Source organism: Nilaparvata lugens, chromosome 5 (assembly GCF_014356525.2).
Source record: "Nilaparvata lugens isolate BPH chromosome 5, ASM1435652v1, whole genome shotgun sequence".
NCBI classification, from domain to species: domain Eukaryota; kingdom Metazoa; phylum Arthropoda; class Insecta; order Hemiptera; family Delphacidae; genus Nilaparvata; species Nilaparvata lugens.
In genome coordinates this window covers 37,975,217-37,998,634 of record NC_052508.1, presented here as the reverse complement: position 1 = coordinate 37,998,634, position 23,418 = coordinate 37,975,217, and the positions used below count along the sequence as shown (strand labels likewise).

Below are 23,418 nucleotides of genomic sequence, written 5' to 3'. Positions count from 1 at the left end.
CGATTTGAGCTAACAATTTATGACATTGATGTCCAGTATTTACGTGGCTCTAAAATGCATATTGCAGATGCTATCAGCCAAGCTTGTTCAAGAGCTGACAGAAGTGTAACTGATCCATCCTTAAATGAAGTAATTCATTCTATCAACATTTCAGATGACCTCAAATCAAGACTTCAATCAGAGACCAGCAAGGACCCTCTTTTGAGAAGTTTGATCCAATATTTTCAAAATGGTTGGCCCAATTCTAAGAACAAAGTAACACCTGATGCAAGGTATTATTATGATTTCAAAAACATTATTAGTGTAGAAGATTCAATTGTATATCTGGACAACAGATTGATAGTCCCTCTATCTTTGAAAAGCTGCATTTTGAGCAAGCTTCATGAGTCACACCAAGGTATGACAAAAACAAAATCTCGAGCTAAAAGTATTTTTTAATTGGCATAATATGAACTTAGACCTAGAAAATTTTATTGGAAATTGTACAGTTTGTAAAAAATTCTCAAGGAACAATGTTAAAGAGCCTATGTATGATGTATCTTAGGGAGCAACCAAAATTATCTTTTGAAACGGTATCTTGTGACATTTTGCATTATGCTAATTCTGACTATATTTAGTTTTAATAGACATGTTTTCTAAATGGATTGAGTTAGTTAAACTTTCAACAAGAACAGCAGATTAAATTATCAAAGTGTTGAAAGCTATATTTTCTGTTCATAGTATTCCATCCACACTGTATGCTGACAATATGCCATTCAATTCCTCTAAGTACAATGAATTTGCTGTAGAGTGGAACTTCAAAGTCATATTTTCAAGTCCACATTACCATCAAAGCAATGGCCTTGCTGAAAAAGCAGTTGGTATCTGCAAGTTGATGTTAAAAAAATGTGCTGATAGTTCATCAGACATAAATCTAATGCTCATGGATTATCGAAATATTCCAGTTGTAGGGACTAACTTTTCGCCTTCACAGTTACTTATTAGTAGGATCTGTAAGACAAAACTTCCAATTCGTCATGAGCTCTTATAGTTCCTCAACTGGTACATGATTTCCATTCCACATTGGTAAAGAATGCTCTCAAATCAAAGATGTATTATGATAGGACATCTAAAGTTCGTAAAGATGTCATCAGAAGTGGCCAACACATTGTTTATAAAACCGATAGGGAGAGTAAAGAGTGGTATACAGCTCAAATTGTACGTGCTGGTAATACCCCTAGAACTTTTATTATTAAATATAAAAATGGTCAGGAGAAAGTAAGAAATACAATGTTTCTTAAGGATGCTAATGGTTTTAATGATTGTGTGATGGATAATGTTAATCATAGTGCAATGGATAATATTAATGATAGTAGTAATGTCAATGTTTGTAGACAAAAATTCTGGTCTGGAGAGCAAAGGTCTGTCACATTAACTGGACCCAAAGTTCCTGTAAGTGAGAACAGGCCAGTTAGAGTAATTGCACGTCCTTCGTATTTGAATGATTATATTTAAACTTGAAGAAGGGAGTTGTTATATAATAGAATAATTATAATGTTAAAATTATTATATATCATATTGATTCTTATAGTTGTAATAGTAAGTTGGCTACACTGCAGGACAGGCTGAGATAGAAAAGACTCTAGGCAGTCTAGACTCTAGAAAACTAATATGATTCTCTTGAACTTTATAATGTATTCAAATAAACAGATTAATTATTACTGATGTTTTATTATTCATTCAGTGAACACACAACATATGTACGTTTTGAATGTTTTCACTGTATGCCGTAAAACTTCATTATTTTTATTGTTCTCCATCTTGCTACTGCGTAAAAAATATTTACTCATTAGAACCTGACTGCTCCCAAATTGACTCCCCACTCAGCAGTATTCCTCCATTCACAATCCATCAAGATATTCTAGCCTACTAATATTTTTTTTTATAATTGGGGATTTTATGTTTGGTAATGTGCCACCAGATTGTACCATTTGGCATGCTACCAATTTTATCCTGATAGGTTGGATAGCTTTCACCTATCACCTAAGGAAAGTCATTGGCTCCTAATATGCTAAAATCTTGATAAATCATGAATGGATCTAATGCCTATGAATAAGAAATCCAGTTCAGAGCAAATCAAATTATAATTTTTAAAAATGATTCAAAAATTTCAGTTTACACAAGAACAAATAATCATACATGGACTGAATATAGATTGAACATGATTGAGGTTACAAATATGTTTGATCTGTTCATCAAAATAGATTCAAAAGCTTTTACAAAAACTCAGAAATATTATTGTTTCAAATCAAGATCAAAATATATAACTTATAAATTAAGAATACTTATCTATCATTTACAGGTTTCAAAACAGGCTTATGGCTTTCAACATTAAATGAGAAATTCAACACAAAATGAAAAGACAAATTGAAATCTACATTTCACGTACTATGTTCAATAACATCAATAAACTTTAAAAAAAACATTTAGATCACAAATAAAACATCTTATCTTTCAATTATTTAGGAAAATTTCAACAGCAGCCAAACACTCCTAGCATAAGCCAGCCATTAGAAAATTTGAGAGAAACGCCTGGCAGAAATACCTGAGACAAGTGCCTAGAGCTTGAAAGTGGGGAACCACCATAGCATTGATTGCCAAGTAATAAAAAATACAAATTTACAAGTTTCACTTATTATACTCAATAAAACTTTATTTTAAAACTGTTTTGAAATTTTATTCACCCTTTATGTTGTTTAAAATTATTTGTTAATTCAGAAATAGAACTTTGTTACAGTAGTCAACACAAATATATCTGATAAATTCCCCGTTAAAAGTTAAGTCGGCATATTGATTACACCGATATTTGCTATCGAGTTTTTAATATTTTGAAATATCGAATTGAACATTCGATTTAAATCAAGAAAATGTAATATTACAAAATGTATTTCCTGTTCTTGAGCTTCCATCATAAATTTTATAGAGAGTGATAATGAATTTAAATATAATTAAAAACCTTCATGTGTTTTATCTTCATTATTATACAGACATATTATATGATCAACATATCTGAGCCAATAAATAATATTATTCTTCAGAGGATTATTATCATTCATTATTTTAGATTTTTCCAAATTGTTCATGTATATGTTAGCAAGATAACCTGATAAAGGAGAGCCCATTGCCAAACCTTCCTTTTGTTTTTTCTCATTGAATTTGATATAATTTTGATCTACACATACTGTTGTCAATGCTATTAGATCTTCTATTTCATCATTATTCATATTATAATCTATCAAATTTTGTTTCAGAATTCCTAATTATTTCATCTGTTGGAATACTAGTGTACATGTTGGTTAATGATAGGAAAATAGCATCAGTTGGAATTCTTATATCTTTAATTTTTTGAACTAAATGATATGTTTCTTTTTATGCTATGGTTTTCTCCCATTATTGTCTTTTGAGGTAGTATTTTATTCAAATATTTGCAAACTTTATATGCAGGAGCATGTCACGTTATTTTTTATATTTAAATAACGATTAGCCTCCTGCTTGGCATCAGTCGGTAGAGCATGAAATATTTTAATAATTATAAAAATTATGTCGTGGTTTTTCATAGGATACAGTCTCATAGAGATCTTTATAGGCCCAGATATGAGCTTCCACAATAATTCTGATAATTCATTAAAAAATAAATATATATATATATATATATATATATATATATATATATATATATATATATATATATATATATATATATATATATATATGGTACTTATCCTATAGTATTGAGGAATTAGAATAAATTGCACACCATAAACAATTTGATACATATATTGACAAATATTGCAAAAAATAAATCAGAGCAAAAAATATATAGAGCGATAAAAAATATATAATATAAAAATAGAACAATAATCGAAACCAATAAAATATCACAGGCTAAATACTATTCTCTAAATTTTATAGCACGAAACGTTACCATGTGCTTTTATTTTATAATCATATGCATCCTTTTGCATGTAGCTGCGATATTAGCTTGCTAATACTTGTCGACTTGGACAATTCCATTAAAAATCAGCTTGATAAATTGACAACCAATAATCCAAATATATATATTAAATTCTATAGTATCTAATAGATTTCTTTGCAATGAATATATATTTTATCTCAGGGTGCAAGATTCGGCACCTGACGGAATAAATAGAGCAATTCATCTAGTGAATCAGAGCTACAACAAACTATCACAAATTATATTGCAGAAATTAAAGATCATATGAATATGTATTACTAGTCTAGATTTTATACTTCTTTGATTTATAGAACTTCTGATATGTATTGACTCGTTACTCTTCTAATAAAATACCTTTAATACTATATTTACTTTTTATTTTTTACTAAATTCTTAATTTATGAGAAAACCCTTTCGACGAGCTAGCTTTGATTCTCATGCAATTTCGAAGCACTGAGGGCGCCCTATCACTATTTCAATATTTCTCACTCACGTGTCGAAATTTTCTCATGAGCTGCTGATGTCGATCCAACTCCTGGTGGTCCTGGACTATTGTAGCCGGAGTCGTCTCTTCCAAGGGGTTACAAAATTATTTAAAAAAATGAAAATGACTTTTGCTTTATAAGAGCATCACAAAGTCTTATAAGAAATTTAGTAATTCAATTTAACTTTAAATTTTTACAAGTTATAGCAAGGTATTACGCTCTATAATATTTAGGGACCTCTCATGGTGGCATTTGGCAGGCGAGTGTTGGTTCTCCTTTCTCAATTTTACAATTCTCATTTCTGATTTCTAAATTTACATAAAATTTGAATATCCTAGTCCTCCGCCATTCAAGGTTCAAATAGACCGTACTAAAATATTAAATTATTACTTATGTTGTATGTTTAATAATTTCTTTGCCTTCGGGCCATATCCAAAACATAGACTATACAACAATTTTATACAAATTCTATTTATTTGTAGAAATATATACAAATATTTTTGAATTGGCATACTATTGCCGCCTATCAATTGCCATTATGTGATTGGTGCATGCAAATTATTTCAGTATTCATGCGCCTGGTAACCTCCTATTTCCTGGATACATTTAATTATTTTTATTGGTTTTTTTAAATATGCTCTCTACATGCTAGTTAATTTTTTATATGTTATTATTTGTTTCATGCATCATAATAATTAGCCACGTGAGACCTTTTGTTCCTCAAATTGCATACCGTTTTGCCACAATAAATATCTGCCAAGGTGTTTGGTCAGATTCTACGTTGCATGGCTCGGACGATCGTTAGGTCGCCGATCACTAAATGTTTATGCCTAACCTCAACCTTCAATATTTTATAATATATTATATATTAGCAAAAAATTATTTCAATTCCTCTTAGGCTGTTGTACAGTTTAGCCAGGACAATCTGATATTATCTAATCTTTATGTTATCTCTTTGGCGATATTAGCCAGTTACTTTACTTAGACCTATAAATATTTTAGCTAGGGATTCTTATTAATCAATCCAAATTAAATATGTTACAAGCATTACGATAATTTACTACTGGCCTTATTGGTATTCCAACCTTATGTAATTTTGGTTGGCCCCTAAACATTGGAGATGAAAGATTTATCATCTTCATTCTGAATTGTTCTGCTCTGGAGATTGATTTACATTTAGATATGATATTATTAATACTTTTTCTATATTCAAGAGTTGGATCTTTTGTTAAATTTTCAAATGTCTTATATCTAATGAATTTCTCTACTTTATCATTATAATCTGTTTGTTTCATGATAACTGTAGTAATTCCTTTGTATGCTTTTGTGATAATGGCATCCTCATTCTTCAATTTGTTTGAAATGGATTCCACTAGTTGCATATCTTCTTTGGATCTTTCAAAAATTTTATTTTTACACTCGTATTATTTCCTTTTTCCTATGATTTAACTGATGCTATTTTCCTATCATTTGATGTAACCAACATGTACACTAGTATTCCAACAGATGAAACAATTAAAATTCTGAAACAAAACTTGATAGATTATAATATAAATAATGATGAAATAGATGATCTAATATCATTGATAACAGTATGTGTACATCAAAATTATTTCAAATTCAATGAGAAAAATTACAAAAAAAGAAGGTTTGGCAATGGGCTCTGCTTTATCAGGTTATCTTGCTAACATATACATGAACAAATTGGAAAAATCTAAAATAATGAATGATAATAATCCTCTAAAGAATAATACTATTTATTGGCACAGATATGTTAATGATATAATATGTATGTATAATAATGAAGATAAAACACATGAAGATTTTGAATTATATTTAAACTCATTATTTATTTATTTATTTATAATTTTTACAAGGTATGGGAGATTACACTGATTGGGAGAGAAAAACTAAGGGTAATCCTTGTACCATTTTTCTCCCAAATTTAGATAACATTTTTAAAGTCCGAGATAGGGTTACGGTTTCACTTTTCTAAAATTTAGTCAATTTTCACTGAAAAAAACTAAGAATTCTAAACTTTGATGGTTAAAAACAGAATAAAAAACCAAAAATATAACATTCAAATCACCATTAATAGGAACATTTTTGCGTAATTTGACAAAATTTAGAGCCAGAAAAAAGACAACTCACCTATAAAATTTACGATGGATGCTCAAGAGCATGAAATAAATTTTCTTGATTCAACAATTAGTATGAAAGATAACAAACATGATTTTAGCATTTATAGAAAACCTACACATACAGATTGTATAATTCCTAGAGATTCAAATCATCCTTGGCAACAAAAAATTTCAATTCATATACAGGATAATAAATATTCCCATGTCAAAAGATAATTACAGAAAAGAGAAGAAAATAATAAAGTATATGGCAATAACAAATGGATATAATACCAAAACTATTGATAGAATGATTTACAAACAATAAGAAAAAGTATCACAAAATAGAACTCAAAATAATCAAGGAAATGTAGGAAATAAAGAATATATTTGTGTTCCATATAACACAATATTTGATAAAGCTATAAGAAAAACCTTTACAAAAAATAAATTCATTTCAGGTTATAGGACAACAAATAATGCATTCAAACTGATAAAAAAGAAATCAAATTTAAATTTACAGCAAGATAAGTTTAAAAAATCTGGAATCTATGAACTTAAATGTAGTGATTGCGACAAATTCTATATCAGACAAATGGGTAGAAATTTCCTTATCAGGTTAAGAGAACATATCCAAGCACTAAAATATAAAAATTATACCGTACACAAAAGTCGGGATTTGCTGAACACTTGATAGATTCAGGCCATGATTTTACAGATATAAGTTCCAATATGAAAATACTAAATTATGGTAATAAAAGTAGAAAACTGAATGTTTAAGAAGAATTTCATATTTATAAAGTGGCAAAATTAAACAGAGATAAAATAATAAACTTAATCCAATTAGACACCAATAACCCCATTTTTTGATAGAATCATGGGAATTTAAATTCAAAATTTATAGTTTTAGTTCATAAAATCATATGAATACACTAAAATATGATCAAAATAAGAATCTTCAAGCAGTATTTATTTATTATTTCATATTACTTGAAAATGGCAACAATGTCCGAAACATGTTGTGATTAAATATTCCAAAAAGGGTACTGAGATTTTTATTTCTATTTAAGTAGCCCTATGCAGAAAAGAGATGAATACACTAACATTATGGTCAAAATAAGAAACTTCCAGCAGTATTTATTTATTTACTTCATATCACTTGAAAATGGCATCAATGTTGAAATATGTTGTGATAATATATTTCAAAAAAAGGGTACTGAGATTTTTATTTTTCTTTCTATTCTTATTACTAGTAGTTCTGTGAACAGTAGACCTCATGCAGTATTCTCATCCACAAGTACCTGATTGAAACTATAGATCTTATGGAAATACAGCAATAGACTGGCTTCTCCACACATCTGTGTAACCACTTGTCAGCTGATTTATGATGAATAATTCTATAGTCTGATTTTTACTCTAATATTGGCGTAAGAAGGAGGCTCCTTTTTCCTTTTATATTATCCTTGAAATGCAAAATTTCCAAAAACCTTGTATATACATTGACGCGCAATTTAAAAAGGAACATACCTGTCAAATTTCATGAAATTCCATCACCGCGTTTCGCCGTATGCGCAACATATAGGGCCGGTTCCTGAGCTCGGGATCTATAAGTTCTGGACTTACAGAGTCCAGGACTAAAATAAGCTCTTGGGTCTAAATTGACTTTCTGAGTCATGATTTTATCTTCTAAACTCCGGGGTCTATTAAGTTCTCGACTTATTTGAGTCCAGGACTTCAACACAGTAAACATGAGGGAAATTCACAATATTTTGCAGTTGTATTGTTGGCATTATAGGAAAACGGATACAGCTGATTGCAGCAGGATAATTCAAATGAGCATGCTCTCCAAACTATTTTGTAAAAATACGTTTCAATTTCTTTGTAGGCCTATTCAAAGCAATACCTTTGAAGGGTGAATGAATGAACATTCCATTTTACGTTATTCTATTATTGATCATTGATCCTAACCAGTGATTTTGGAATAAAAATTTCATTAGGCTATTGAAAACATATTTGTTTTGAAATAAACTGGAATAATAATTTTTTATTGTTGTATTATTATTAATATGTTGAATATGACATTGATTAATAACATTAAGGGTCGGTTTCCAAGATCGGGATCTATAAGTTCTGGACTTAGAGAGTCCAGGACTGAAATAAGCTTTTGGGTTTAAATCAACTTTCTGAGTCACAGGTTTATGTTCTAAACTCACGGGTCTATTGAGTTCTCGACTTATTTGAGTCCAGGGGCCCGTTTCACAAAGGTACAAGTAGGTTACAAGTCTTGTTGCCAACCATGGTTTTGGAGAACAGCTTATTACTAGCGTTTCACAAAAGCAGAATTGTAAACTTGTAGTTAAAATGAATTCCTACAAGTTTACAAGTGATTTGCTTGTAAGATTTTCATTGTAGCCAACAATTTTTGTCAGAATTACTTGTTCATAACTGTGAAATTTCTACCGAGGTGGAAAGCTATTAGCCCAGTCAATGAAGGTCCAAAAAAGCAGTTTCGATCCGAAAATTAAATAAAAGCTGAATTTCCCACCATCGATAGAACCCTCCCAGAGGGTCATTCTCCCAAAAGTCCCAAAAAATCCCCTTGGAGCTTTCCGCCCCAACCCCCTAAAACATGAAAAATGAGGGTAAACACGGGAAATCAATTATCTCTGTAACCATTGATTGGAAACAGTTCTATTATATGCCATTCGATTTGTTACATTATGAACTACAGTATTAGTTATATTCATTTTTTCAATAAAATCAACAGTTTTCTTGATAAAATAATATATATATATATACAAATTTAGGGGGTTTGTGATTTGACTTTTTTGTTTTCTCCGATTAACCTCGAAACAAGTAGTTCTAAAGAAAAATGAGCCAAATAATTAATGTAGCCACTCTCATTGCAAATCCATTGATGTATATTGTTATGTATTTGCGATTCAATTTGACGCTGTGGAAGGGGAAACAGTCGACGCGGAACGGCGCGGCTGACACTCTTAGCCAAAGTAAACAGCAAACTGGAAATCAATTATCTCTGTAACCATTAATCGGAAAAAAATCTATAATATGTCATTCGATTCGTTACATTATGGACTAAAATATTAGTCGTATTCATTTCCTCAATAAAACAATTTCCTTGATAAAATAATATATACGTAAAAAGTATAAGAATGTCTAACTTGCATCTTATTCACACTATGGCGCTCGAAACAATAAATTTTTTCTATTGTTTTGATATGCGATGAAACTAATTTTTCACATTTCAATTCTCTAAAATCATTTTGTTGTTATAGATCTGCTAAATCATGAATTCTATGACAGACAAAGATATTGTTTGCAACCGATAAAATATTCATACTAATATAATACATATTTAAAATATGTGTGTATGATCATAATTCTATGCTAAAATTTATCATAAGTTATGTCAAAAACTGAGATAAATCATAAATTACAATAGTGTTAACAGTGGCAATTTCCTTAAAAATCATAGCGAGCAGTGTTTGCTGTTTTCTACAGTTACTATTCTTCAGGCCAGGTTGATAATATACCGTCAGTTGAGCCAAATATATATGACGGCTGAGGCATAAAAAAATTATACATTGGGCTTGTTAAGTCGAAACTTTCTATGATTCTCTCTGTAAAGTAGCTTATCTTCCGTTCTTACTAGTTGAATTTAGATTATTTAGACAGTCCAATATGAAAATTCAGTAGATTCTAAAGATGAAAGCCATGCAAACATACAAATTAAGGAAGAGTAAACATGCATAAAAGGTAGGAAAATCATGAAAGTGTTTCACATTTAACCACAAAATACCCTACCGTATAAGATTAATTGAAAGACGATTCATCATCTTCTATTATTTTTGTTAACATATCGATGTTTCACCTCCACTCGCATCTTGTCATTCACTATACAAGGTTGGCAGAAGCTTTTCTTTATGTCGATTAATGTTGATTGAAATTGATTTTGATTAGGGCACCAAAAGAATAGATCATTTTCTATTTGAAGCATTCAAATTGAATCTACCGAACATGATTTCTTATGACTTAGCATTCACAGATTTAGTTGGGTGAAGCTATTTGAAAAATGTACCTGATTATCAATTCCATGGTTTTTATACCATTCTAGTTCATTGTGATCATTGAAGGGTTGAAGTGATGAGTTAGTTCAAGTGAATTCTAGTACACAAGTATATTGTGCTTATGATTGGCTCTTCTTTATTTTCTATCGATGTTTTACTCCAGCAGAGAAAATTTAAAATATTGGTTTTACATTTCATAAGCTTTATAAATAGAATAAATTTGATAAGTCCAATATTAAATTAATCGATGTTGACTTTCATTGTATCGCTTTGTATCAATGTTACTTGCACTGTTTGCAATTCATCACTATTCTCTCAAGAATTAGTTTTCTATGAATTTCATGATCTAAAAATTGAAATTCAAATGCTATTTCGATGACTTTCACATTCCACTGGTTTTTTTTCAATAATTGTTACGTTGAAGAGTGAGGCAATTCAATCCATTTGGAAGTAAAAGGGAATCACAGTGCGATTTGAACAGTGGATAGTAACTTTGAAATTCAGTTGTTCAATTCATTACGGCTTGATACTATCATTATTTATAATTATAGTTGATCAGAAATATGGATTGTCTATAATGTTTATATTTCAGTTTGATCAATCTTCTATCACAGTCTCGCTTTCATTCATGAACATGATAATCCTAAATAAGTTGGTGACCTTAAAGATTTAGCTTATCTTACGTCGAACAATGTACAATATAAACAGTTTTCATTAAATTACTATTATGATAATCATTGGAATTTCTGCCTGTGATTGAGAAAAAGTCATTTTATGAGCCTTGAAATTCATACCTAGAAAATGTTGCATTATTACTAGAAATTTTGTTATTTTTACTATTTATTATAGGTACTGTACATTGATTTTTGTGATTATAGAGATCAACCACTTTATTCTGAATCAGGATAAGGATAAATAGGGAAATTGTGAGTTGGGGATAACATCCATAGTTACATAGCATCAATTTGAAAGCTCTGATAATAATGATTTGAATGGAACTGCGATTCTGGCTTGGTATTGCCTCTTCATGTTCAGTGAGAATAGTAAGCTTCAGAATAATTCGTTCTCACTATATGTGATAATATTTGGTAACATTTGTTAATATTTGAACCGAATGTGCAACAAATTAATCTACTTTCAGCTTGAAAATTTTTTTGTTCACGTGATCTGATGATATTCATTCCATTATCAAGTGTTTAAATTATAAAGAGTGATGAAACAAGTTAAAACACGAGAAAAGCTACGAAAATAAATTTTGAATCTTCATTTTTCACAAAATAAGGATGAGAAGAAGGAGTCGGACACATAATATATCATGAAACTTCGTTGAAAAACATCAATATCTGAAACTAGAGTTATCAAATTGTGTTACCTCTGACTCGTATGGAGAAGGCACACTTCAAATTAATATAATAAATTCTGTGAGAAAACAACGAAATCCTGATTTTTATCATGAGCATGTTTAAATCATGAAAATTGTAATATTTTTTAAGAGTATTGAAAAGTGAAAATCTATATACAGCGCATGTCAAAACAATAGACAAAATTGATTGTTTCTAGCAACATACGGTACTGTTAATGAGATGCAATGTAGACAGCAGTATTATTCTGTTTACTATGGTAAAGGGAGTCAGCCGCATCGGCTGTTTCCCCTTCCACAGCGTCAACTTGAATCGCAAATACATAACAATATACATCAATGGATTCGCAATGAATGTGGCTACTATAATTATTCGTCACATTGTTCTTTAAAACTACTTGCTTCAAAGTTAATCGGAGAAAACAAAAAATCAAATCGAAAAACCCCTAAATTTTTACATTATATTATTTTATTAAGGAAACTGTTCGATTTATTGAGGAAATGAATTTGACTAATATTGTAGTCCTTAATTTAACGAAATGAATGGCACATGATAGATTTTTTTCCGATCAATGGTTACAGAGATAATTGATTTACAGTTTGCTGTTTACTATGGCTAAGAGAGTCAGCCGCGCCGTTCCGCGTCGACTGTTTCCCCTTCCACGGCGTCAAATCGAATCGCAAATACATAACAATATGCATCAATGGATTTGCAATAAGAATGGCTACATCAATTATTCGGCTCATTTTCCTTTAAAACTACTTGCTTCGAAGTTAATCGAAGAAAACAAAAAAATCAAATCGCAAACCCCCTAAATTTTTACATATATATTATTTTATCAAGAAAACTATTAATTTTATTGAAAAAATGAATATAACTAATATTGTAGTCCATAATGTAACAAATCGAATGGCATATAATAGAGCTGTTTCCGATCAATGGGTACAGAGATAATTGATTCTCCGTGATTACCTGCATTTTTCAACTTTGAGGGGGGCTAGGGGGGAAAGCTCCAAGGGGATTTCTTGGGACTTTTGGGAGAATGACCCTCTGGGAGGGTTCTATCGATGGTAGAAGATTCAGCTTTTATTTAATTTTCGGATCGAAAAAACCTTTATTGACTGGGCTATATGTAAAGGATTTACAAGTGATCATTAAAATGATTTTAAATATTCAATAAATATTTCTAATAATCAAAAATGCCCTATATCCCTCTAAAATTGATTATTTTGGAAATATATGCATCTGGAAATCAAATTTAATAATTTCCAAAATAGTTATTAATGTGTTACCTCATAGATTATGTGTACTATAGTATATATACACAGTATATAGTATACATTATATATAGTACATCTACTATATATATAAATACAGAGTACATATAGTGTGTAGGTTACAAATTCAGCAATAAATGAAGTAAACTGTACAAAAAACATATATTATATTGCTTTCAAATATTTTCAAAGTAATTATTGAAAAGTACAAGTAACCTTTATAAAGGATGAAAAAAGGAAATCATCATGAAAATAGGTTATGTTTACTATTGAAGTACTTGTAGACTTGTAAAATTGTAAACTTGTAGATCATAAATTTTTGTGAAACGTGAGTACTTGTAAACTTGTAACTACAAGTACTTGTTCGTAACCATGGTTGGTAACAATACTTGTACCTTTGTGAAATAGGCCCCAGGACTTTAAAACGGTGTATACACGTACGTTTGCCTCGGGTGAGCATTCGTGTATGGGCTTGCATTCGCACGTGTGGACACTGTTCGCTGAGGCATGTGGGCGAACCGGAACCCTGTCGGTATTTTGGCGTGCTCAAAGGCGCCTCGGGCGAGCATTGAATGTACGTGTGGACGCGATTTTGCCATACGGGTGAGGCAAAACGTAAACATTGAAGGCGTCATAACCTAATTCCAATGAATTAGGTTAATGAATGACAAATCAAATTGTGATCCAATAACTAATTGTAAATTGTAGGATTTTTGTAATTTTGTAGGATATGTGGATTGTCAAATATTTAAATAGAAACATGCATGGAGTATATAATTTGTATCATGATTAACAAATTTAGAACTGCATAATTTAAGTGAAAAAAGCTTCTCTACAGGGTTCCTACAAGAAAGTATAGCTCAAATATTATTTTACTGTGGCTATCAAATCATCTTGTGTTTGTTTCATGTTATCAATCAGAGTTGTTAATTAAAATTGTAATCTTCAATATGATATTATTCGTTTTAGATAGCTAGGCTATCTATAGAGAGATTTATTCAAACTTTGAACTAGTGTAGCCTATTCCCTTAAAGGTAAATCTTGAAGCTAATCTTTTGGAGAATCTTGTTTTGTCATGTGTATGAGCAGAGTTAGTTCAAAATGGGCAGCAATTCAGTATTTGATTTAATTTATTGCTAATTTCCTCAAAGAAGACTGTCAATTTTTTGAGACAGTGTTAAGTGCTTTGATTAGGTCATCAAAACTTCTGGAATTATTGTAGAAATTTTCTTTTTTTGAGATTCAGAATAGATATTGGGAACCAAAAAATGAATCCCCTAATGCCAAGAATCTCAAAGTTAGAGCCAATCGTTCTTGTGGAGTTATTGCTTCCCTCATGATGATATCATTATTGTTTAGATAACTAGTTGAATTAGATTCAGTATATTAACAAAATGATGTTTTGACAACCTAATAAAGTTTGAATTGTCAATCTTATGTCATGTAGCAATTTATTTCCTTACTTCAACCTACAATCGTTCAACCCACCAACATCGTTTGTCAAGTTTTATTTTTGATTTTATTATATAAGTCATTGAAATAAAATGATACTGCTGCAATTTGTGATAACTATCTTCAATGATGGAATGACGCCATTGTAGTCATGTTGTGGAAAATCTACATCTACCATGTCTTCGTGTCGTCTGCAAATCAGATTTTTGAATGCCGAGGCATACGTGGATCGCGTCCACAAGGACGTACAGTGAATGTTGAGGCATATGTGCATACGATTGTTCGCGCGAATCTGTACGGACGTGTGTACAAGGCTTAAGGCAGTAAATTCTCAATATTTTGCTGTTGTATTGTTGGCATTAGGCCTATAGCAAAACAGCTGATTGCAGCGGGATAATTCAAATGCTCTCCAAACTGTTTTGTGAAAATAGGTTTCGATTTCTTGTATTGTGTAGATCTACAAATTCAAACCAGAACCTAACGGTTTGAAATATGAATAAAAAATAAGCATTTCATTTTATGTTATGCTATTATTTAGCATTGATCCTTGCCATTGATTTTGGAATAAAAATTTTAGTATGTTTTGAAAAAAAAAACTGGAATAATAATTTATTATTGTTATATTATTATTATTATATTGAATATGCCATTGATTAATAATATTCACATTGGGAGATGTGATGATGGCCATTCCAAGGCAATCCTTGTATTATTTTCCTTGATCATTTCCAGGTTATGTCATAGTCGTAAAATAAGGTTAGTTTTTTACGCATAATATTATGAAGAACTTTATACTAAAATAAACTTGCAAACTATAAATTATGAATTTAGATGGATTAATTCAAATAATTAACTTGTATCCCATGACATTTATTTGTCCATTCATCTACTCCAAAACAATAACTGAATTGTGTTTGCTCAGTTGAGTCTAGAACTTAAATTTAAACCCTACCCAAGTCGAGGGTTTAAAATCACACTGTTTTAAGTTCTGGACTTAACGATTTTTGATAAATCCTCGACTCGGAAAGAGGCAAGAATCTAATTCAAGTCCTGGACTTATAAGCCCTTCACTCAGAAAGCGAAATTATAAACTCCAGGGTCTATTATTTGAGTCCTATAGTGAGGTCCACGTTATAATGACAGTATTTGATCAACTTTAGTTTTGCTATCCTTGTCTATCATTCAACAAAGCCGGTGGTACTATCCTTTTCTAGGTCCACAATGATGACTATTATGTTTTTGACGGTATAGAAATGTAATTAATCAATGTAGAGAATCAGTATCGCTATTCTTCTATCTTCATCTACTGCCATTATAACGTGGACCACACTATAGACTACGTTAACGCTTTGACTCGGAAAGCCAATTTTCTGACTCCAGATTTTAAAGCCGGTTAAAGTCTAAAACTTAGCTAAATCCCAAACCTTCGACTTGAATCTCACTTCGCTCGGTCAACAAGTAGCCCTATACAGAAAAGAGATAAATTATTCATTAATCCTAATTCATGGATTAGTCCTTATAATAGATAGTAATATATTCCAAGTTTTTGTCAAAAATTATTGTTCAATAATTAATTATCAGCCAACATCTACTGCCATATCGCCCCATCGTGACGTCAGTATCGGATAGAAAACTTCTGTAGAGTTTGTTTATATTGTTTTCTTTCTCTATTTCAGCGGGAATTTACCATTTTCATCAATAATAATTCACTTCCATCTGAAATAGACACAATCAGCTATGGAAAACAATGTAAACAAACTCTGCAAGGTTTTCTATCCGAAGCTGACGTCACGATATGGCGATATGGCAGTTGATTTTGGCTTCAGAGTCTAGACTTCCCAGCGTGTCTATTCTATAACTGGTCTAAGATCTCTACACTAACTATTACGGAAAGGGTTGTGATTGTGAAAGTGAAATGTGAATATAATAGCAGGTTATCTAAAATAGTGCTGTAATTCAATAGTGTTATATATATTTTTACTTACAATCATTCTTAAAAGTATCTATTCCTTTCATCTCATTTTTATCTTTTACATAATAATATATAGGTAAGGAATTTGTAACCAACATTCCTACCGTAGGCTACTCATATCTGCAGGTTAATTTTGTAATGTGCTAAGCAACTATAATTTATTTTATTTTGTAGTGGAAGTCTTGCATTCAATAAATTAGTATGCTTGTTTGAATTTGAAAGTCTTTTGGTTGAATGTTGTACAGTATTCCCTGCTTGCCTTGAAGTACCTATTTAAACCTTTTTACTCTTTATAAAAGTGACCCTAATATGGCAGGTAGTTTTACAGACTTGTCTCTATAGTAAAACTACCCATTGCGGCCGATACGTGAAACAATAATGATGAAGCAGTTGACAAAATATCTGGAGTCCAATAAGTTGATGAGTAATGTACCGGTACAACATGGTTTTTTAAAAAGAAAAAATCACAACCTCTGCTATTTTATTTCTGTTTGATTCCATACATTTGGCTTTTGTAAGTCGAGAGTCAGTGGACCTGATACTGTATGACGTATCTAAAGCGTTTTGAATGAAAAATAATAAGAAATTGTCAAAAACCACAGATTTATTGATACTTAGAAAGACCGGTTTCGGTTATTACACCATTGTCAATCTCTGATAAACTAAAACTTAATACAAGAACAGCAGAATTTATACTATAGTGAAGTCCACGTTATAATGGCAGTTTAGGAAGATAGGAGAAAAGGGTTGCCAGATCTCAGCCTTGTAACCCAAACAGCTGATACTGGTATATCTGATGAATTTAACTGTTTATTATTGTTGAAAATAGTTAATAATATTTTATTTGTCAAGAAAATATATATTTTTTAAAGATGTAATAATAAATTTTCATATCTGAGATAAAATATTCTGTCAATTAGTTGAAATTCTACATTGTATACTCAGTATAAATTCACTGTAGGCCTAGAGGTAGAACAGGATTATGTGTTGAATTTTCTAGATTTAAGAATAGATCATAGCACTGGTTTTCACAAGTTTTCTATTTTCAGAAAACCAACCCATACTGATGTTATCATTCCTCTTCATTCTTGTCATCCTATTTCTCAAAAACTTGCTACTTCAAATAGCAGGGTCTATAGAGCACTAACAATACCTATGAGCCATCATGATTTGTGAGCTGTCACAAATGGGTATGAAGAAAGTATGGTGGACAGATTATTGAGTAAAATTAATAGACAAATTTGAATCAATTCTAGCTTTGTAGGCTCAAACTGTGAGAAGACTTTGATAACAATCCCATATTTAGGCCTTGTTTCTGATAAGATAGGTAGGGAATTGAAGAGGAATGGATTTCATGTTGCTTTCAAGACCAAACCGATTTTAAATAGTCTATTTAGCTGGAGTAAAGACAAAATTGATATTTGGGATAAAAGTGGGGTGTACAAACTTAAATGTGGTGATTGTAATGCTTGTTATGTGGGTCAAACTGGTAGAAGTTTCAAAAGTAAAATAATTAAAGAACACATCAGAGATTGGAATAAACAAAATGGGGAATCTAACTTTGCAGAACATTTGATAACAAATAATCACAAGTTTGCAGTTGAGGAGAATGTTGAGTTCCTGCATGTTAATAACAAAGGCAGATCTTTGAATATTCTAGAGGCTTTAGAAATAACAAAAGTAATTAAGGAAAATTCCCAGTATAGTTTAAATGAGCAAATTCATTTCAACCAATACAAAACTACGAATTTAGTTTCATCATAAAATTGTAAGCATACATTAGTCAATAGTTTTTCCATTTACATATTTGTTTTATTATCTTTCACACTTGTTTTCTTGGTTCTAATTTTGTACTGAAAGTAAATTTTGTTATCATGGCGATTCTGTTGCTTAAGCCGCCATTTTGTTACACTGTTGAGTGGGAGGAGACTGTCTAGCTGGGCCAATGGCAGGCGTTCATGCCCTTGACCAATAGCAGTACTCGCCTACTATTATAAATTCTGCTGCTCTTGTATTTAGTTTTAGTTTATCAGATATTGACAATGGTGTTGTAACCGACCCAGAATAGGGGTAGAATTAAGAGATCTCTGAATTCTAAAGGGCGAGTCATGGGACTTTATTAAACAACAAACTTTAGCATTCTATTAAACTTGTAAAATTCTATTAAATGAATTAAACTAATTTAAATTTGGACAATAGCAAAAATAATCTATATCGGTTCATTGCACATTCTAAAAATTCAAGATGACTGCATGTAAGATTTTGCTAACTGCTTATTTGGATTCTAACTGTTCACAAAGGTAGCGTGGACTTTACTCATTTCTCAATTACAAATTTATGATACTAGGGACTCGGTCATTCAAGGGTTTTTAGCATTAGCTAGAAAATATAATGGCACTAGCAATCGGTCAATTTATTCATTCATTACTATTTAGAAATTTTCACTACACTGATTACTCCCAGATAACTTAATAATTTAAACAAACATTGACATATTCACTTCAAATAATTATTAATAAACCACTTCAACTTAACTCACGGCGAAAAATAATACATATTAACAAAATTAAACAGCAAACAAATTCAACACACACGTTAATTTTGAGGCCCGAGGCTACCTCTGGATTTTAAATATGAATTCGGCCGCGGCTTGATTGGAACTGCACTATTCCATGCAAATTATGTTCCCCTTCCAGCAACGAGACAATGGTCCACGTGGAGACGAGCATAATTCTGTGGGAAAGGAAAATAATGCAAGTTTGAAATATTCCCAAATACTCGTGTATTTTCCATCGCTAACAGAAATACAGTTCTATGAGAATACCTCAACCCTGCATATAATTGGAGTCTTCCCGGACGCAAGTTAGCAAAATCTTAATGTGAAATCTTATTTTTTTAATAGAAAAATAAATTTCTCACAATAAAAATCGACACACAAAATTCAGCTACAACATCACTAAAGTCTCATTGTTGAAGTCCTAATTCTACACTTTTCGAATGAACCCATACTGAATTTATCTCTATGAAAACACAAACCCATAATTAATTAATTTATTCCAATATCATCACCATCACACTGTAATAACCGAAACCGGTCTTTCTAAGTATCAATAAATCTGTGGTTTTTGACAATTTCGTAGTCTTTTTCATTCAATATGAATAATTACCACAATATCAACTTCTCAACTACACAAAAAGTCAAAAGCGTTTGATTGTTTGCCGCATGATGTCCTTCAAAGGATGCTAACAAGGAACGGAGTACACACATATGCTTGCTGAATGATTGAAAGTTATTTAATAGATTGCCGGCAGGTTGTCAGCATGATGGGTGCTAGATCTGTGGAGAAAGCCATAAAATATGATGTTCCTCAGGGCTCTGTGTTAGTCCCTGCTGTTTATCATCATGATAGAAAATTACCTTAAGCTCAATGGTTCAAGTTTGATGTTCGCATATGTTACAAGTTACTGTACTCTTCTGGGAGTCAGTAATGATAATCAACTTAGCTGAGAACAGCACATATGCAGATTATCCAAGAAGCTTTCAAGAGTATTATATATCATCAGAAAAATAAGAAATCGGCTTGGCATTCGACAACCTATGATGTTGTATTATTCAGTATTCTACAAGCACAACAAATAAGACATCCGGCTCTGGGGACCTTCATCTCACGCAAAGGACATACTACTGATGCAGAAGAAATTTCTGAGATAGTGATTTCAACGCTCACTGTAACCCCATTTTCCCTCGTTTTGGCCTACATACCGTTTATGGGCATTATATTCTGCCATCTCTCCCATACTTGAAAACTCACCACCAATCCACAGTATGAGTACAAATGGAAGTACTCATGCACACAATACCAGTGGAAGTGTATTTAGTGTCAATTAGTCAAAGTATATGACTATATAGGCTAGTGATTGTGCTTACGACGCGATCTATCCAGGAGTGCTTGGTAATTGATCAAGACGTTGGAAATTAAATTATGTGTTCAAAACTATTTATTTTTTTTCATTTAGGAAGCTGTTAAATACCTGAAAGTAAAGTGCTGGCAAAGTTTTGGCAATTTCATTAATCTAGGAGAATACTTAGAGGAGTATCTGACATCTTACAAAATGCAATATTCTGTACTATATGACAATTTTAATTTTCTTTTATTGGATTGTAATAAATTAAATGACATTCACTGTAAATTTTATACTGGACAAAATCATGTTAGTTTTAACCAAAATAAAAGCCCCAGGTTTGGCTTTATTTTCAATTTGTGAAAAAAATGTATTGAAGTATTTAAATAAAAATTAAAAGAGTAGAAAGAAAAAGCAAGTATCACTTATCACTATGGGATCACCTAGTTACCTTATATCGGTTTCGTTCATTATAACATTTAAATGCTCATTATCTAACCTTGGATTCTAAAGATATTTAAAGATCTCATAAATCTATTACACAAGTGCCCGGTCTAATCATTTTGCTCCAATATAAATTATATGACAAGCTTATAATGAATGTTTTCTATTTGTTTATCATTTATAGGTATGCCATCAGTTTGCAGTGAAATAATTGATGACATTGAAGATTTGATATCTTGCCAAGACATTGGGCCAAAGGAGCGTTACAGTAGTAGGAAGTCGGTAACTGTTCGAGTGAAAAAGAAACAGTGTGAAAAGACTGATACGCATAAGAACGACGTGGTAAATGTGTCACTGAGCAGCATTATCCCAGGCACTCATACGATTTATGTGAAAACGTGGGGTTGTACCCACAACAGTTCAGACAGTGAGTACATGGCTGGGCAGTTGGCTGCATATGGTTACAAATTAACAGGTTAGTCGTACTAATATCACGTTATCTGTTCATCAGCACAGGATAATAGCAAGTGAACAAAACTCAGTATGGCCGCATGACCAGACCTCTTTCTATAAATCTTGGATGAAGCCACTGAATCAGGCACTGTAGCTAGAATTTTTTTAAGGAAGTTACTCTCATAAATTCTCAATGTAAATAATTACAAATGTATATTTACAGAATAGGCCTATCCAACTCAACGTCTATAAAATATTGTTGCAAGTATAATATTCAGAGACTAGGATCAGACTCACAGAATACCTGAATATATATATATATATATATATATATATATATATATATATATATATATATAACTGTTAATATATTATTGTATATGATACATAACAAAAAACATTCATTTTACATCAAAATAAGTCATAAAAATAGTTGAATGATATTATTACAGTAAAAGCAAGAAAATTGAAAAAAAATTGTTTTTGTACTGAAAAAATACTTGAATATTAATATTATTTATAAACTAATAATATAAGAATAGAAAATTCTATTAATAGTAAAATAGAAAATAATAGAATAGACAATTATAATAATAATATTATTATTTTTAATATTTTAAAATTGGAACATTGTCTAGTCTTTTTTCATCAATGTAATGTGAATATTGCCTAGTCTGAGTCAGATCCATCCTCAGTACAATTTTTCTTACACTGCATGCACAATGTTACAGTGTGTTCCCCACACTCTGGCGTCTCACAGTTAGCACACCTAGCTTTTGTCAGTCTATTTTTCTTCTTAGGACGAAATCCACATTTTACACGATCAGTATCAATTAGAAAAACTCGGTAGTAGCCTACTCTCTAGTAAACAATGAACTTGAAAAATGAGCCAATAAGAGTAAGTTTGTAAAAAAAAACAGGAACGTCAATGGTGGAAGAGTGAGCGCTGTGCTCACTCGAGTGTAGATGTGTAAAAATCAACGGTCTAGGCACAGCTTAGTCAAAAATGGAGGAATGGCCAAACGCCTATCCCCTGTACCCATCCTAGAAGGCAGCTAGTCGAAGATTCAACAGCCAACCTCTGTAAAACTTGAACCGCTCTCCTGGTGACAAATGATTTTGTGGGAGAAGGCTTGGTTGTTGAAATTGTTCTAGGCCCTGAGGTCTGCCGATTTGAATCTGGTCAATAATGTGATCCTAATTCTAGTGGTTTGAGGGTCTTGGAAATAAGAACATAGATATGCGGTTGACTAATAAATATAGAAAGTATTACAAAACACATCTTTACATGAATAATCAGATAATAAATCTGTCTTTTAGAGACCAACACATGTCTTTAAGAGACCAAATTTACAGGGGCACATCTGATATTGTAGTGGGGGTTTATCAAGTACTTATCTAAGATCTGTCATCATCGAGTCCGATGTCCAAAGGGTGACGGATGAGGGTGAAAGATGATGACCTCCAGGCATCAGGCTAGTGGTGTCAGATCGAAGATCATCTTTTGAACTCTGCACGGCAAGGTTAGATGTCCGATATCACCGGCCATCTCAGTTGGCAAATTCGTCAGCCCTCGTTCGACAGCAAGGCATATTTACAGCTCAATTTTCTTGAATGAGTATTCAAGAATACTCAAGCATACCAAAAGAAAAAAACCTGCAACACAAGTCACAACTAATTTATTCAGTGAGTTCAAGGTTTTAACAGTTCGACAATTTTTCATAAAAAATTTGGTACTATATATTATAAAAAATGAAAATTTATTTAAACCTCGAGAATCTCTTTTGGGCTTGCACCCCGCGCGAGACATTTTCCAATTTGTCAGAATGGACTTGAATGTGTGTAGGAGACAGTTTTCTTATATTTCCA

The 23,418-nt window shown here is 31.5% G+C and overlaps 1 protein-coding gene across 2 annotated transcripts in view; it reads left to right on the top strand.

Moving 5' to 3' along the window:
* Positions 1-16,626: 16,626 nt before the first annotated feature.
* The window catches only part of LOC111057851 (threonylcarbamoyladenosine tRNA methylthiotransferase), a 65,536-nt gene continuing 58,744 nt past the window's right edge, over positions 16,627-23,418 (top strand). Inside the window, exons 1-2 of one of the 2 annotated variants that reach the window (XM_022345319.2) lie at positions 16,627-16,825; positions 21,281-21,571. In XM_022345319.2, the coding sequence (XP_022201011.1) occupies positions 21,283-21,571 (289 nt within the window). In that variant the 5' untranslated portion in view covers positions 16,627-16,825; positions 21,281-21,282. The remainder of the gene's footprint in view (positions 16,826-21,280; positions 21,572-23,418) is intronic. The other variant, XM_022345320.2, reaches the window with a different exon arrangement.